Consider the following 14,612-nt stretch of genomic DNA (forward strand, 5'->3'; position numbering starts at 1 on the left):
CTTAAAACTGAATTCTTTGACCAAGCTTTTGGTCACCCAATGCAAGAATTATTTTTTGGCTCAACATCCATTTTTTTCCTTACATCTCTGAAGTGCCTTGGGAGGTTTTTCTAAATTTAAGTTGCTATATAAATGCAAGTAACCGCTATGGTGACATAAATTACTGAAATGATATGGCACAAAGCAGTCTTTACTGACCTGTTGAATTCCTATTTAAGGTCATCATCATAGGCAGTCCCTCAGAATCGAGGAAGACTTGCTTCCACTCTTAGAATGAGTCCTTAGATGGCTGAACAGTCCAATACGAGAGCCACAGTCCCCGTCACAGGTGGGACAGATAGTCGTTGAGGGAAAAGGTGGGTGGGACAGGTTTGCCATACGCTCTTTCCGCTGCCTGCGCTTGATTTCTGCATGCTCTCGGCGATGAGACTCGAGGTGCTCGGCGCCCTCACGGATGCACTTCTTCCACTTAGGGCGATCTTTGGCCAAAGGACTCCCAGATGTCAGTGGGGATGTTGCACTTTATCAGGGAGGATTTGCAAGATCCTACAAATCCCCTATTTAAGGTAATGGTAGTAGGGCTACGGTTTCGAGCCTCACATCAACAGATGTGTACAATGTGGATAAATGTAAAGATGCAATAAAATGTGGATAAATGTGAGGTTATCCACTTTGGGGGCAAAAACATGAAGACAGAATATTATCTGAATGGTGGCAGATTAGGAAAAGGGGAGGTGCAACGAGACCTGGGTGTCATGGTTCATCAGTCATTGAAAGTTGGCATACAGGTACAGCAGGCGGTAAAGGCGGCAAATGGTATGTTAATAAGAACATAAGAATTAGGAACAGGAGTAGGCCATCTCGCCCCTCGAGCCTGCTCCGCCATTCAACAAGATTATGGTTGATCTGGCCGTGGACTCAGCTCCACTTACTCGCCCGCTCCCCGTAACCCTTAATTCCCTTATTGGTTATGTTGGCCTTTACAGCTAGGGGATTTGAGTATAGGAGCAGGGAGGTCTTACTGCAGTTGTACAGGGCCTTAGTGAGGCCTCACCTGGAATATTGTATACAGTTTTGGTCTCCTAATCGGAGGAAGGACATTCTTGCTATTGAGGGAGTGCAGCGAAGGTTCACCAGACTGATTCCCGGGATGGCAGGACTGACATATAAAGGAGAGACTGGATCAATTGGGCCTTTATACATTGGAGTTTAGAAGGATGAGAGGGGTAGAAACATACAAGATTCTGACGGGACGGGACAGGTTAGATGCGGGTAGATTGTTCCCGATGTTGGGGAAGTCCAGAACCGAGGAGAGTCTTAGGATAAGGGGTAGGACATTTAGGACTGAGATGAGGAGAAACTTCTTCACTCAGAGAGTTGTTAACCTGTAGAATTTCCTGCTGCAGAGAGTTGTTGATGCCAGTTCATTGGATATATTCAAGAGGGAGTTAGATATGGCCCTTACGGCTAAAGGGATCAAGAGGTATGGAGAGAAAGCAGAAAAGGGGTACTGAGGGAATGATCAGCCATGATCTTATCGAATGGTGGTGCAGGCTCGAAGGGCCGAATGGCCACTCCTGCACCTATTTTCTATGTTGCTATGCTCATTACTATATGCAAAGATCTCGCAAGCAACTGTAAATAAAATACACTATTGTCTGGCCAGTTTTGGTATTAGAAAATCTTTACATACAAATAATGGAGTGGCCAATGGCACAACTAGTTGGTGGATTCATTCAGAAAAATCAAAGCATTAGAATAGAGGGAATTCATCTGCAATTCCCACACAAGAGGTTGCTCGTAACAACCCAGTTAAGATTGGGATGTGTCAATTAGAGACAGGAATTTTGTGTTAGCCTTGTATTTTTAACATTCTCCGGCCATAGGGTCAGTCGGACTCATTTGGCAGCATTTTATAGTCTGAAGACTGTGGGTTTAAGTCTTACTCCAGATGGGAACACATTCTAGGCTTACACTCCAAGACAGTACTGTGTACACTGCATTATTACAGGTGCCAACTGAAGCTCTGTCTGCCTGTTAAATGGACATCAAATAGAACCATGAGATATTTGAAGAAGAGAGATTTCTTCTGCTGTCTTAGGCAATATCCTTCCATGAACCACCACCAAAACAAGATAGTTGGTCATTTATCTCAATTGCTATTTGTGGGACATCTGTGTCTACACAACAGTGACAAAATAATGAATTGGCTGTGAAGCAATATGGGACATCCAGAGGACATGAAAGGTACAACCAGAGGACATGAAAGGTACAACCAGAGGACATGAAAGGACTCTCAAATCACCTGCTCATTTGTGCAATCACAATCTACATTAATGATCTAGATGATGGTGTCGCGAGCACTGTCCGCAAGTTTGCAGATGACAATCTCCTCCCCGTCTCTCCCTGCTCTGCCCATCCAGATTATGCCAGCAAATTAGGTATCATCGCCCCTCTCCGCATTTCCCTTCGAATATTGATCGACCTTATTGTGGACGATCAAATAGATATCATGGCATTGACGGAGACATGGTTGAGGGGTGTTGACACCTTTCCCCTTAATGAAGCTTGCCCACCTCGCTATAATTTCCACCATATTCCACGCCCAAACTGCAGTGGTGGTGTAGTCCTTGTATCTAAAATCACACCTTGGTCTGTCTCCCTATTCCTCCGGTAACTTCTCCTTTGAGCATCTCACCTTGTTCCACCCCTCATGTTTCTCTTTTAAAAATCATTATTCTTTAACACCCACCCAAATACCACACCAATTTTCTCAATGAGATATCTTCTGCTTTCCTCCCTCTGCCCCGAGCGACTTCTCAACATTGGTGATTTCAACCTCCATTTCACTCCCTTTCCCGAGTTCACTGCCCTCTTTTCCTCCCTTAATATGGTCAACTCCCCCACCCATATACACGGCCATCCTTATCTCACATAGCCTCACTATCCCCTCCATAACCATCACCAATTAGACAATCTCCGACCATTTCCTTATATCACTCTTAATCCATATTCCCCTTCCTAAACCCACTTCTTTTTGTATCTACCCCTGGAAAAAGTCTCAAGTCCTTTACCATTGCACTTTCTAATTCCCAAGTACCTTGCCTTTGGCCTACTATTCCCCATGACATCTCTGCAGCTTCAGAAAGTGAAGCATGAACTCTGAAATCATACATATTTCACATATTGGATAAATGCATAAGTAACTAACCTTTGTATCACTACCCGGTGTTGCACTCAAAGCCAGAACACGGAACTGACATGTGTAGTTACATAGCTCCCGAACAACCTTCAACAGAAAAAGGTAAAAAATACAACATTTTAAAATCACAAGATGTTGCTCACAATGAGATACAGATACACATTCTTTGCAGTAGTACCTGACAGTAAGCATGATTTCCTAGTGCCTTGTGAGCTTCATCAACAATCAAACACTTCACATCAGCAGCTGGGCAAGCTCCACGAGTAAGGTCATTCATCATAACCTGCGGTGTGAGGAAGACCACTCGTTTGGCATTCCAAATATTCTGGCGATTCAATGCCTGTGTGTGTCCTGCAAAAGTTATTGAATGTTTAGCTAGATATCAATTTTAATTTATGCAATTTTATAAAAGAACAGAGGCAGATACCTGGAGCACTTCCAATTAACAATGGCATTTGCAGGACATTACTTTGCCCCGGGAGAGAGAGAACCAACACTCAAAGCCAAAGAAAAGGTCCAAGCGAAGGTTCGATTCTCATTCTGCTCAGTTCTCAATCGCAGACATATTAACTGAGGGGGAGGGATGTAAAATCTCCATGTGGAGAAGAGAAAAAATCAATTAGAAAGGAGAATCATGCATGACAGGGTCCGCCGATAGCCAGCTGTAGAGCACTGGTAGCAGACTACCCACTCCATCCTCGTGACAGTCGGGAGGTCATGGCCAGGTAGACTAAAGATTGGGATAATTTATCACGCACTTACTTATTAAAAAATGGCACGAGCTTGGAGCAGGTCATTTGCTTGCCCCTCAAATCAGGGAATTGTACAAAAGTAACTACAAGGAGGGGAGATAATGTAACTTCTTGTTTCATATTTCTCAGCCTTAAGATATTAAACTTGGAAGACTATTTTTAAACAGTTAGATTACAACAGCCAAAATAAGCTCACAGGTCTTTTGAGTTTAGAATTTTATTAAACGCAATTAATGGTATCTACCAATTGACGAATTCTAAAATGTGTCAAATCCAATAAAACCTAGAAATAGTAATAAATGTTGACTCCAGTACAAGTACATGCAATCCACTTATCTTTGACTATGTATTTTGAATTTTGTTATTACCATTGTGGAAAGTGGACATGAAGAAAGCAGTGCTCTGATCATGATCAGGAGTAGAAATATATATGACCCACGGTTTTTACACCAGTCCTATGTTAAATAATAGAATCGATCAGGAGTATCTGTACTGCAACTACATCTGTAGCACAAATTGCACAAACATGACGATGTCACAAATGCGATGCGAACACATTTTGGGACCTTATTTTCAGCATGAAAGGAAAAGGAAGCTTTGCACTTGAACAGTTGGGAATACTTTACTGTACATAGATGCCTCATGGTTCTTCATAAAATAAATTTCACAAATAACCAATAGCCTTCCTCACTGAAATTACACTTGCCAGGCCTACTTGCTTTTTTATTCATTCACGGGATGTAGGGGTCACTGGCAAGGCCGGCATTTATTGCCCATCCCTAATTGCCCATCCCTAATTGAGAAGGTGGTGGTGAGCTGACTTGAACCGCTGCAGTCCGTGTGGTGAAGGTACTCCCACAGTGCTATTAGGGAGGGAGTTTCAGGATTTCAACCCACAACGATATATTTCCAAGTCAGGATGATGAGCCACTTGCAGGTGATGGCATTCCCATGCCGCTGCAACCCTTGTCTTTCTTGTTGGTAGAGGTCTCGGGAAGTGCTGTCGAAGAAGCCATGGCAAGTTGCTGGAGTGCATCTAGTAGATGACACACAGCAGCCACATTGCGCTGCTGATGGAGAGAGTGAATGTTTAAGATGGTGGATGGGATACCAATCAAGCGGGCTGCTTTGTTCTGGATGGTATCAAGCTTCGAGTGTTGTTAGAGCTACACCCATCCAGACAAGTGGAGAGTATTCCATCACACTCCTGACTCGTCCCTTGTGCAATTGGTGGAAAGGCTTTGGGGAATCAGGACGCGAGTCACTCGCCGCAGAAGATCCAGCCTCTGACCTGCTCTTGTTGACACAGTATTAATGTGGCTGGTCCAGTTAAGTTTCTGGTCAATGGTGATCCCCCCCCCCGGATGTTGATGGTGGGGGATTCAATGATGGTAAGGCTATTGAATGTCAAGGATAGTTGGTTAGACTCTCTTTTGTTAGAGATGGTCATTGGCTGGCATTTGTGTGACACAAATGTTACTTGCCACTTATCAGCCCAAGCCTGGATGTTATTCAAGTCTTGCCGCATGTGGGCATGGACTGCTTCCTTATCTGAGGAGTTGCAAATGGAACTGAACACTGTACAATCATCACTTGTATAATCAGCAGCGTACATTCCCACTTCTGACTTTATGATAGAGAGGAGGACATTGATGAAGCAGCTGAATATGGTTGGACCCAGAGAAACTCCCACAGCAACACCCGGTGGCTGAGATGATTGGCCTCCAACAACCATAATCATCTTCCTTTGTGCTAGGTATTACTCCAGCTAGTGAAGCGTTTTCCCCCGATCCCTATTGACTTCAATTTTACTAGAGCTCCTTGGTGCCACACGGTCAAATGCTGCCTTGAATTCAAGGGCAATCACTCTCACTTGAACATTCCAGTGATTTAGCCCCAACTATGTGAGAAATTTAATCCAAATAACCAGGTTAGACCAGAGGCATCCACTACCACTTGAAAATGTAAGATTGAGGATAATGTTTTGAGTTAATACTGTCCTTTCTTCTCTAGTATATAGCTTTCCAAAACTAGAAATGCTCTGGCAATAATCAAATAGGTAAAAGTGGAACCAAACAAGGGCAGTCCCACTGAACTAGACAATAGAGGAGAGGCATTGGTAGAGGCTAGTGTGTTCAACCAGTCAACGATTGGAAAGAAGTTGAGGAGGGAATATGCACCATGGTCCCAGTCAGAGAGGATGTAGTTTGTGACTTTCGTTAGGACCATTTCAGTACGATTGCAGGGGCAGAAACCGGTTGGAGATTCAAACAGGAAGTTGCGGGAAAGATGGGCATGCATTTGGGAGGCTACATGTTCAAGGATTTGAGAGGAAAAGGAGATTGGATGATAATTTACCTTGAATTTCCACTGTCTTCAGCTTAACTGATAACGACTTTAAAAAAAAAACTAGACAGAACCATTTACTAGTTTCATGGTGTACAGTAATCAGTTGCTCAGTAATTTCAATATTTAAAAGCTTTTAAAATGTGCCCATTAGTGTCCTTACACCTTAAAACAAACAGCATAATTTTAAAAGCCTCCTCAAAAGCCTGCAAACAGGCGCAATTAGTGGAAACTCGCCATGATGATTAATTCGATCTGGGAGCTTGAACAGTTTTGTGGGCAAGGGCTGGCATCAAGCTCGAGATCGGAAAATACTTTGATTAAAAACCCATTGCATAATACAGTAGAGAACCAAAACAAATACAGAAAGTCCAGATGAGATCTAAAAAAAAAGAGAAGAGGGGCAAAGAGAGGGTACGAGAATAGATTACAGGTAGTAGCTAAAATAAAAAGGAACTCAAAAGTCATTTCTAAACATACAAGTAGTAAAAGTCAGAAGAAGGGTGGGACCGATTAGGGACCAAAAAGGAGATCTTCTTGTGGAGATAGAGGGCATGGCTGAGGTACTGAATGAGTACTTGGCATCTGCCTTCACTAAAGAGGATGCTGCCAATGTAGCAGTACATAAGAACATAAGAATTAGGAACAGGAGTAGGCCATCTAGCCCCTCGAGCCTGCTCCGCCACTCAACAAGATCATGACTGATCTGGCCGTGGACTCAGCTCCACTTACCCGCCCGCTCCCCATAACCCTTAATTCCCTTATTGGTTAAAAATCTATCTATCTGTGATTTGAATACATTCAATGAGCTAGCCTCAACTGCTTCCTTGGGCAGAGAATTCCACAGATTCACAACCCTCTGGGAGAAGAAATACCTTCGCAACTCAGTTTTAAATTGGCTCCCCCGTATTTTGAGGCTGTGCCCCCTAGTTCTAGTCTCCCCGACCAGGGGAAACAACCTCTCTGCCTCTATCTTGTCTATCCATTTCATTATTTTAAATGTTTCTATAAGATCACCCCTCATCCTTCTGAACTCCAACGAGTAAAGACCCAGTCTACTCAATCTATCATCATAAGGTAACCCCCTCATCTCTGGAATCAGCCTCGTGAATCGTCTCTGTACCTAGTATATCCTTCCTTAAATAAGGTGACCAAAACTGCACGCAATACTCCAGGTGCGGCCTCACCAATACCCTGTACAGTTGCAGCAGGACCTCCCTGCTTTTGTACTCCATCCCTCTCGCAATGAAGGCCAACATTCCATTCGCCTTCCTGATTACCTGCTGCACCTGCAAACTAACATTTTGGGATTTATGCACAAGGTGCACGCGGTGTCCACCGGTACGCTCGCGGCCTTCCGCGAGAGGTGGGCGCCGGAGGGACTGGAGTGCATCGTTACCCCCGGCAACCAAATTTTTATTTGATTTTATATGTTTTAAAGTCTAATTTATTTTAAATGCCGGTTTTAGAGTCCCCCTCCCCTTTTATAGAGGGAACTTGAAAAAATATGATTTTAGTGCCCAAAAAAATGTTTTTAAAAACACACAAAAAAGGGCCTCGAAAAATATTTGGAGTGTCCCCCAGATCGGGGGGCACTTGATTTAATGTTTATTTTGTACTCCCCAAAAAGAGTTGTGGAGCTGTTGGAGGCGTGGCCTAATCATTTGGAGCCTGGAGCAGTGAGGGAAGGAGCTCCCTGCTTGAGCTCCTGCCTGGAGGCCTGTGGAGAACCCCGAGACCAGCCCAGGAAGAGGAGGAAGGGGCTTAGTACAATATTTCATGCACAAGAACCCCCAGGTCCCTCTGCATCGCAGCATGTTGTAATTTCTCCCCATTCAAATAATATTCCCTTTTACTGTTTTTTTTCCCCCCCAAAAGGTGGATGACCTCACATTTTCCGACATTGCATTCCATCTGCCAAACCTTAGCCCATTCACTTAACCTATCTAAATCTCTTTGCAGCCTCTCTCCACCATGCTCGTTATATCGTCAAAGAATTCCAGTAAATTAGTTAAACATGATTTCCCCTTCATGAATCCATGTTGCGTCTGCTTGATTGCATTATTCCTATCCAGATGTCCCGCTATTTCTTCCTTAATGATAGCTTCAAGCATTTTCAACACTACAGATGTTAAACTAACCAGCCTATAGTTACCTGCCTTTTGTCTGCCCCCTTTTTTTAAACAGAGGTGTTACATTAGCTGCTTTCCAATCCGATGGCACCTCCCCAGAGTCCAGAGAATTTGGTAGATTATAACGAAAGCAGGATGTAGTGATGTTGGACAGGATAAAAAATAAAGGGAAGATACTTAAAAAGGTTGGCAATACTCAAATTAGAAAGGTCAACTTATCCAGATGTGATGCATCCTAGGATACCAAGGGAAGTAAGGATGGAAATTGCGGAGGCTCTGGCCACAATCTTACAATCGTCTTTAGATATGAGGGAGGTGCCAGAGAACTGTAAATCCAACACCCCCATTTAAAAAATGAGAGGGTTAAAGCTGGCAACCAAAGGCCAGTACGTCTAATGTCAGTGGAGGGAAAACTACAAAAGACATTAGTCCGGAACAAAATTAATTGGCACTTGGAAAAGTATGGGCTAATTAATGAAAGTCAGCATGGATTTGTTAAAAGTAAATCGTGTTTGACTAACTTGATTGAGTTATTTGATGAAGTGACAGAGAGGGTTGATGAGGAGTGTGGTTGTTGTTGTGTATGTGGATTTTCAAAAGACATTTGACATCGTACCACATAATGGACTTGTAAGCAAAATGAGAGGCTATGGGATTAACGGGACAGTGGCAGCATCGATATGAAAATGGCTAAGGGACAGAAAGCAGAACGTAGTGGTGAATGGTTGTTTTTCAGACTGGACACAAGTATACAATGGTGTTCCCCAGGGGTCAGTATTAGGACCACTTCTCTTTCTGATATACACTAATGACGTGAACTTAGTTTCAGCATGGCGGCCCCGACATGCGAGAGACCATCAATATGCATATAGATTGGGCTAACCAAACTGGAAGCAATACAGTGGAGGAGAATTTCCTGGAGTGCATAAGGGATGGTTTTCTAGACCAATATGTCGAGGAACCAACTAGGGGGGAGGCCATCTTAGACTGGGTGTTGTGTAATGAGAGAGGATTCATTAGCAATCTCGTTATGCGAGGCCCCTTGGGGAAGAGTGACCATAATATGGTGGAATGGAGAATGAAACAGTTAATTCCGAGACCATGGTCCAGAACTTAAGGAAGGGTAACTTTGAAGGTATGAGGCGTGAATTGGCTAGGATAGATTGGCGAATGATACTTAAGGGATTGACAGTGGATGGGCAATGGCAGACATTTAGAGACCGCATGGATGAAGTACAACAATTGTACATCCCTGTCTGGCGTAAAAATAAAAAAGGGAAGGTGGCTCAACCGTGACTATCAAGGGAAATCAGGGATAGTATTAAAGCCACGGAAGTGGCATACAAATTGGCCAGAAATAGCAGCGAACCCGGGGACTGGGAGAAATTTAGAACTCAGCAGAGGAGGACAGAGGGTTTGATTAGGGCAGGGAAAATAGAGTACGAGAGGAAGCTTGCAGGGAACATTAAAACGGACTGCAAAAGTTTCTATAGATATGTAAAGAGAAAAAGGTTAGTAAAGACAAACGTAGGTCCCCTGCAGTCAGAATCAGGGGAAGTCATAACGGGGAACAAAGAAATGGCAGACCAATTGAACAAGTACTTTGGGTCGGTATTCACTAAGGAGGACACAAACAACCTTCCGGATATAAAAGGGGTCAGAGGGTCTAGTAAGGAGGAACTGAAGGAAATCCATTAGTCGGGAAATTGTGTTGGGGAAATTGATGGGATTGAAGGCCGATAAATCCCCAGGACCTGATGGTCTGCATCCCAGAGTACTTAAGGAGGTGGCCTTGGAAATAGCGGATGCATTGACAGTCATTTTCCAACATTCCATAGACTCTGGATCAGTTCCTATGGAGTGGAGGGTAGCCAATGTAACCCCACTTTTTAAAAAAGGAGAGAGAAAACAGGGAATTATAGACCAGTCAACCTGACATCGGTAGTGGGTAAAATGATGGAATCAATTATTAAGGATGTCATAGCAGCGCATTTGGAACGAGGTGACATGATAGGTCCAAGTCAGCATGGATTTGTGAAAGGGAAATCATGCTTGACAAACCTTCTGGAATTTTTTGAGGATGTTTCCAGTAGAGTGGACAAAGGAGAACCAGTTGATGTGGTGTATTTGGACTTTCAGAAGGCTTTCGACAAGGTCCCACACAAGAGATTAGTGTGCAAAGTTAAAGCACATGGGATTGGGGGTAGAGTGCTGACATGGATTGAGAACTGGTTGGCAAACAGGAAGCAAAGAGTCGGAGTAAATGGGTAGTTTTCAGAATAGCAGGCAGTGACTAGTGGGGTACCGCAAAGTTCTGTGCTGGGGCCCCAGCTCTTTACATTGTACATTAATGATTTAGACGAGGGGATTAAATATAGTATCTCCAAATTTGCGGATGACACTAAGTTGGGTGGCAGTGTGAGCTGCGAGGAGGATACTATGAGGCTGCAGAGTGACTTGGATAGGTTAGGTGAGTGAGCAAATGCATGGCAGATGAAGTATAATGTGGATAAATGTGAGGTTATCCACTTGGGTGGTAAAAACAGAGAGACAGACTATTATCTGAATGGTGACAGATTAGGAAAAGGGGAGGTGCAACGAAACCTGGGTGTCATGGTACATCAGTCATTCTATAGTCCTTACTACTCGGGGGAACAAGGGGTATGGCGAGAAAGCAGGAAGGGGGTACTGAAGTTTCATGTTCAGCCATGAACTCATTGAATGGCGGTGCAGGCTAGAAGGGCTGAATGGCCTACCCCTGCACCTATTTTCTATGTTTCTATGTTTCTATGAAGGTTGGCATGCAGGTACAGCAGGCGGTTAAGAAAGCAAATGGCATGTTGGCCTTCGTAGCGAGGGGATTTGAGCACAGGGGCAGGGAGGTGTTACTACAGTTGTACAGGGTCTGGTGAGGCCACACCTGGAGTATTGTGTACAGTTTTGGTCTCCTGACTTGAGGAAGGACATTCTTGCTATTGAGGGAGTGCAGCGAAGGTTCACTAGACTGATTCCAGGATGGCGGGACTGACATATCAAGAAAGACTGGATCAACTGGGCGTGTATTCACTGGAATTCAGAAGAATGAGAGGGGATCTCATAGAAACGTTTAAAATTCTGACGGGTTTAGACATGTTAGATGCAGGAAGAATGTTCCCAATGTTGGGGAAGTCCATAACCAGAGGTCACAGTCCAAGGATAAGGGGTAAGCCATTTAGGACCGAGATGAGGAGAAACTTCTTCACCCAGAGAGTGGTGAACCTGTGGAATTCTCTACCACAGAAAGTTGTTGAGGCCAATTCACTAAATATATTCAAAAAGGAGTTAGATGTAGTCCTTACTACTCGGGGGATCAAGGGGTATGGCGAGAAATCAGGAATGGGGTACTGAAGTTGCATGTTCAGCCATGAACTCATTGAATGGCGGTGCAGGCTCGAAGGGCCTAATGGCCTACTCCTGCACCTATTTTCTATGTTTCTATGTTTCTAGTAGCAGGTCGGGGCTATAACAGGAGCGGTGGCCATGAGCAACGTGGCAGCGTGCCACTTCAAGGTACAGTGCAAGCTGGCGCAGGAGGGCGACGGCAGCGAAGAGGGATGTCATCAAGGTCCAGGTCGGTGATTGGAGCGTGGGCAGGTATAGCAGGGTCGGGGCAAAGGAGCGGTGAGAGAATGTAGAGGGATGTGATCGGGACCCGGGAGAGGCACGAGTTCGGAGCCAGAAGAGGCAAGGGCCCAGGGGCAGCACAGACCTGCCCACACTGCGATGTGTGTGCACACTAGGCACATGTAACAGAGCAGGTCTCGAGTGGTCTTGGGTAATCCTTGCCACTGGACCAAGACCTAGCTCTGTCAAGCCAGTGTGGTGGCTGGTGTGCAACGGCCACCACACGTTTAAAAAAAAATCCACGCACAGGCATCTTCTACTCTTCAAGATGTAGTTTGGGATCTGGAATATTAGGTCCTTCATTGAATCATCATCATAGGCAGTCCCTCGGAATCAAGGAAGACTTGCTTCCACTCTTAGAATGACTCCTTAGGTGGCTGAACAGTCCAATACAAGAGCCACAATCCCTGCCATATGTGGGACAGACAGTCATTGAGCATAAGGGAGTGTGGGACAGGTTTGCTGCACGTTCTTTTTGCTGCCTGCGCTTGTTTTCTGCATGGTCTCGGCGATGAGACTTGAGACACTCAGCACCCTCCCAGATGCACTTCCTCCACTTAGGCCAGGGACTCCCAGGTGTCGGTGGGGATGTTGCACTTTATCAGGGAGGCTTTGAGGGTGTCCTTGTAACGTTTCTTCTGTCCACCTTTGGCTCGTATGCCATGAATATTCAGAGTAGAGCGCTTTGGGAGTCTTGTGTCTGGCATGCGGACAATGTGGCCTGCCCAACGGAGCTGATCAAGTGTGGTCGGTGCTTCAATGCTGGGGATGTTTTTCTGAACGAGGACATTAATGTTGGTGCGTCTGTCCTCCCAGGGGATTTGTAGGATCTTGCGGCGGCATCGTTGGTGGTATTTCTCCAGCGACTGGAGGTGTCTACTGTACACGGTCCATGTCTCTGAACCATACAGGAGGGTGGGTATTACTACAGCCCTGTAGACCATGAGCTTGGTGGTAGATTTAAGGGCCTGGTCTTTGAACACTCTTTTCCTCAGGCGGCCGAAGGCTGCGCTGGCTCACTGGAGGAGGTGTTGAATCTCCTCATCAATGTCTGCCTTTGTTGATAAAAGTCTTCCGAGGTATGGGAAATGGTCCACGCACCGTGGATCTTGATGACTTGCTTCCATGCCAAAAAGGGATGAATCTACACTGTGACTCCAGGAGGAGCTCCTCAGCCACAGGGAGAAGACGGTTGAGGTGGACCCTAGCGACAACTTTCCCAGTGGCTGATAGCAGGGAGATTCCTCTGTAGTTGCCGCAGTCGGACTTGTCCCCTTTTTTATTGAAGCACCTGTGAACTCATCCCTTTTTGGCATGGAAGCAAGTCATCCTCGTTGCGAGGGACTGCCTATGATGATGATGATGATGATCTTGGGTATATAATGCAAAATTTAAAAGTTTGCAGATAACATGAAACTCGTAATGCAGTGAACAATGGAGGAGGATAGTAAGAGACATCAGGAGGACATACATGAACTGGTGAAATGGGAAGACATTTGGCAGATGAAATTTAACACAGAGGTGTGAAGAATGAGAGAGAATATAAACTAAATGGTATAATTTTAAACAGGGTGCAGGAACAGAGAGATCTAGAAGAGTATGTACACAAATCTTTGATGGTGGCAGGACAAGTTGAGAAAGCGGTTCAAAAAAGCATATGGGATCCTTGGCTTTATTGATAAGAGGCATAGAATACAAAAGCAAGGAAGTTATGCTAGACCTTTAAGTCTGGTTAAACCTCACCTGAAGTATTGTGTTTAATTCTGGGCACCACACTTTCGGAAGGATGTCAAGACTATTAAGAGGGTGCAGAAAAGATTTACTAGACTGGTACCAGGGATGAGGGACTTCAGTTATGTGGAGAGACTGGAGAAGCTGGAGTTGTTCTCCTTAAAGCATAGAAGGTGAAGAGGAGATTTAATAGGAGGTGTTCAAAATCATGATAGGTTTTAATAAGAGTAAATAAAGAGAAACTGTTTTCAGTGGTAGAAGGGTTGGTAACCGGAGGACACAGATTTAAGGCGATAGGCAAAAGAACTAGAGCCAACATGACAATTAAAAAAACACGCAGAGTTGTGATCGGGAATGCATTGCCTGAAAGGGTGGTGGAAGCAGATTCAATAGTATGGAGAGTGGGACTAATTGGATAGCTCTACCAAAGAGCCGATTCAGGCGTGATGGGCCGAATGACCTTCTGCTGCATCATTCTAATAGCATTTTGTGAGAAATTGTGTCAAATTGGAGTGCTCTCCACAGTCCAAACGGGACATCATTTACCAGCGGAGAAGGTAACTCTCCTTTGTGGAGGCAGCTTGAAAACGATTTTGAAAAAAGTAGGTGGACAGTACCCGAGAAGAGGGAGCAATTTACAATGTCACCATGGGCCCATGTAGGGTAGCTGGATGGTCAGCAGTTTCGTGGAAACGGGATCAAGGGAGCAGATGAACTTGGAGTGCGTGAGGGGGAAGAGGCGGAAGCAATAGTGGTAGCTGAACAGATGGATCCGAGTGACAATAG

General features: G+C 44.7%; 1 protein-coding gene across 3 annotated transcripts in view; it reads right to left on the minus strand.

Annotated features, from left to right (window-relative positions):
• The window catches only part of fancm (FA complementation group M), a 175,910-nt gene that overhangs the window by 160,559 nt on the left and 739 nt on the right, over positions 1-14,612 (minus strand). For all 3 annotated transcript variants that reach the window (XM_070879411.1, XM_070879410.1, XM_070879412.1), the window contains exons 2-3: positions 3,381-3,553; positions 3,212-3,289 (exon numbers count right to left, since the gene is read on the minus strand). In XM_070879411.1, coding sequence (XP_070735512.1) covers positions 3,212-3,289; positions 3,381-3,553 — 251 coding nt within the window. The remainder of the gene's footprint in view (positions 1-3,211; positions 3,290-3,380; positions 3,554-14,612) is intronic.

The sequence above is a fragment of the Pristiophorus japonicus genome, chromosome 4, assembly GCF_044704955.1.
Source record: "Pristiophorus japonicus isolate sPriJap1 chromosome 4, sPriJap1.hap1, whole genome shotgun sequence".
Classification (NCBI taxonomy): Eukaryota; Metazoa; Chordata; class Chondrichthyes; family Pristiophoridae; genus Pristiophorus; species Pristiophorus japonicus.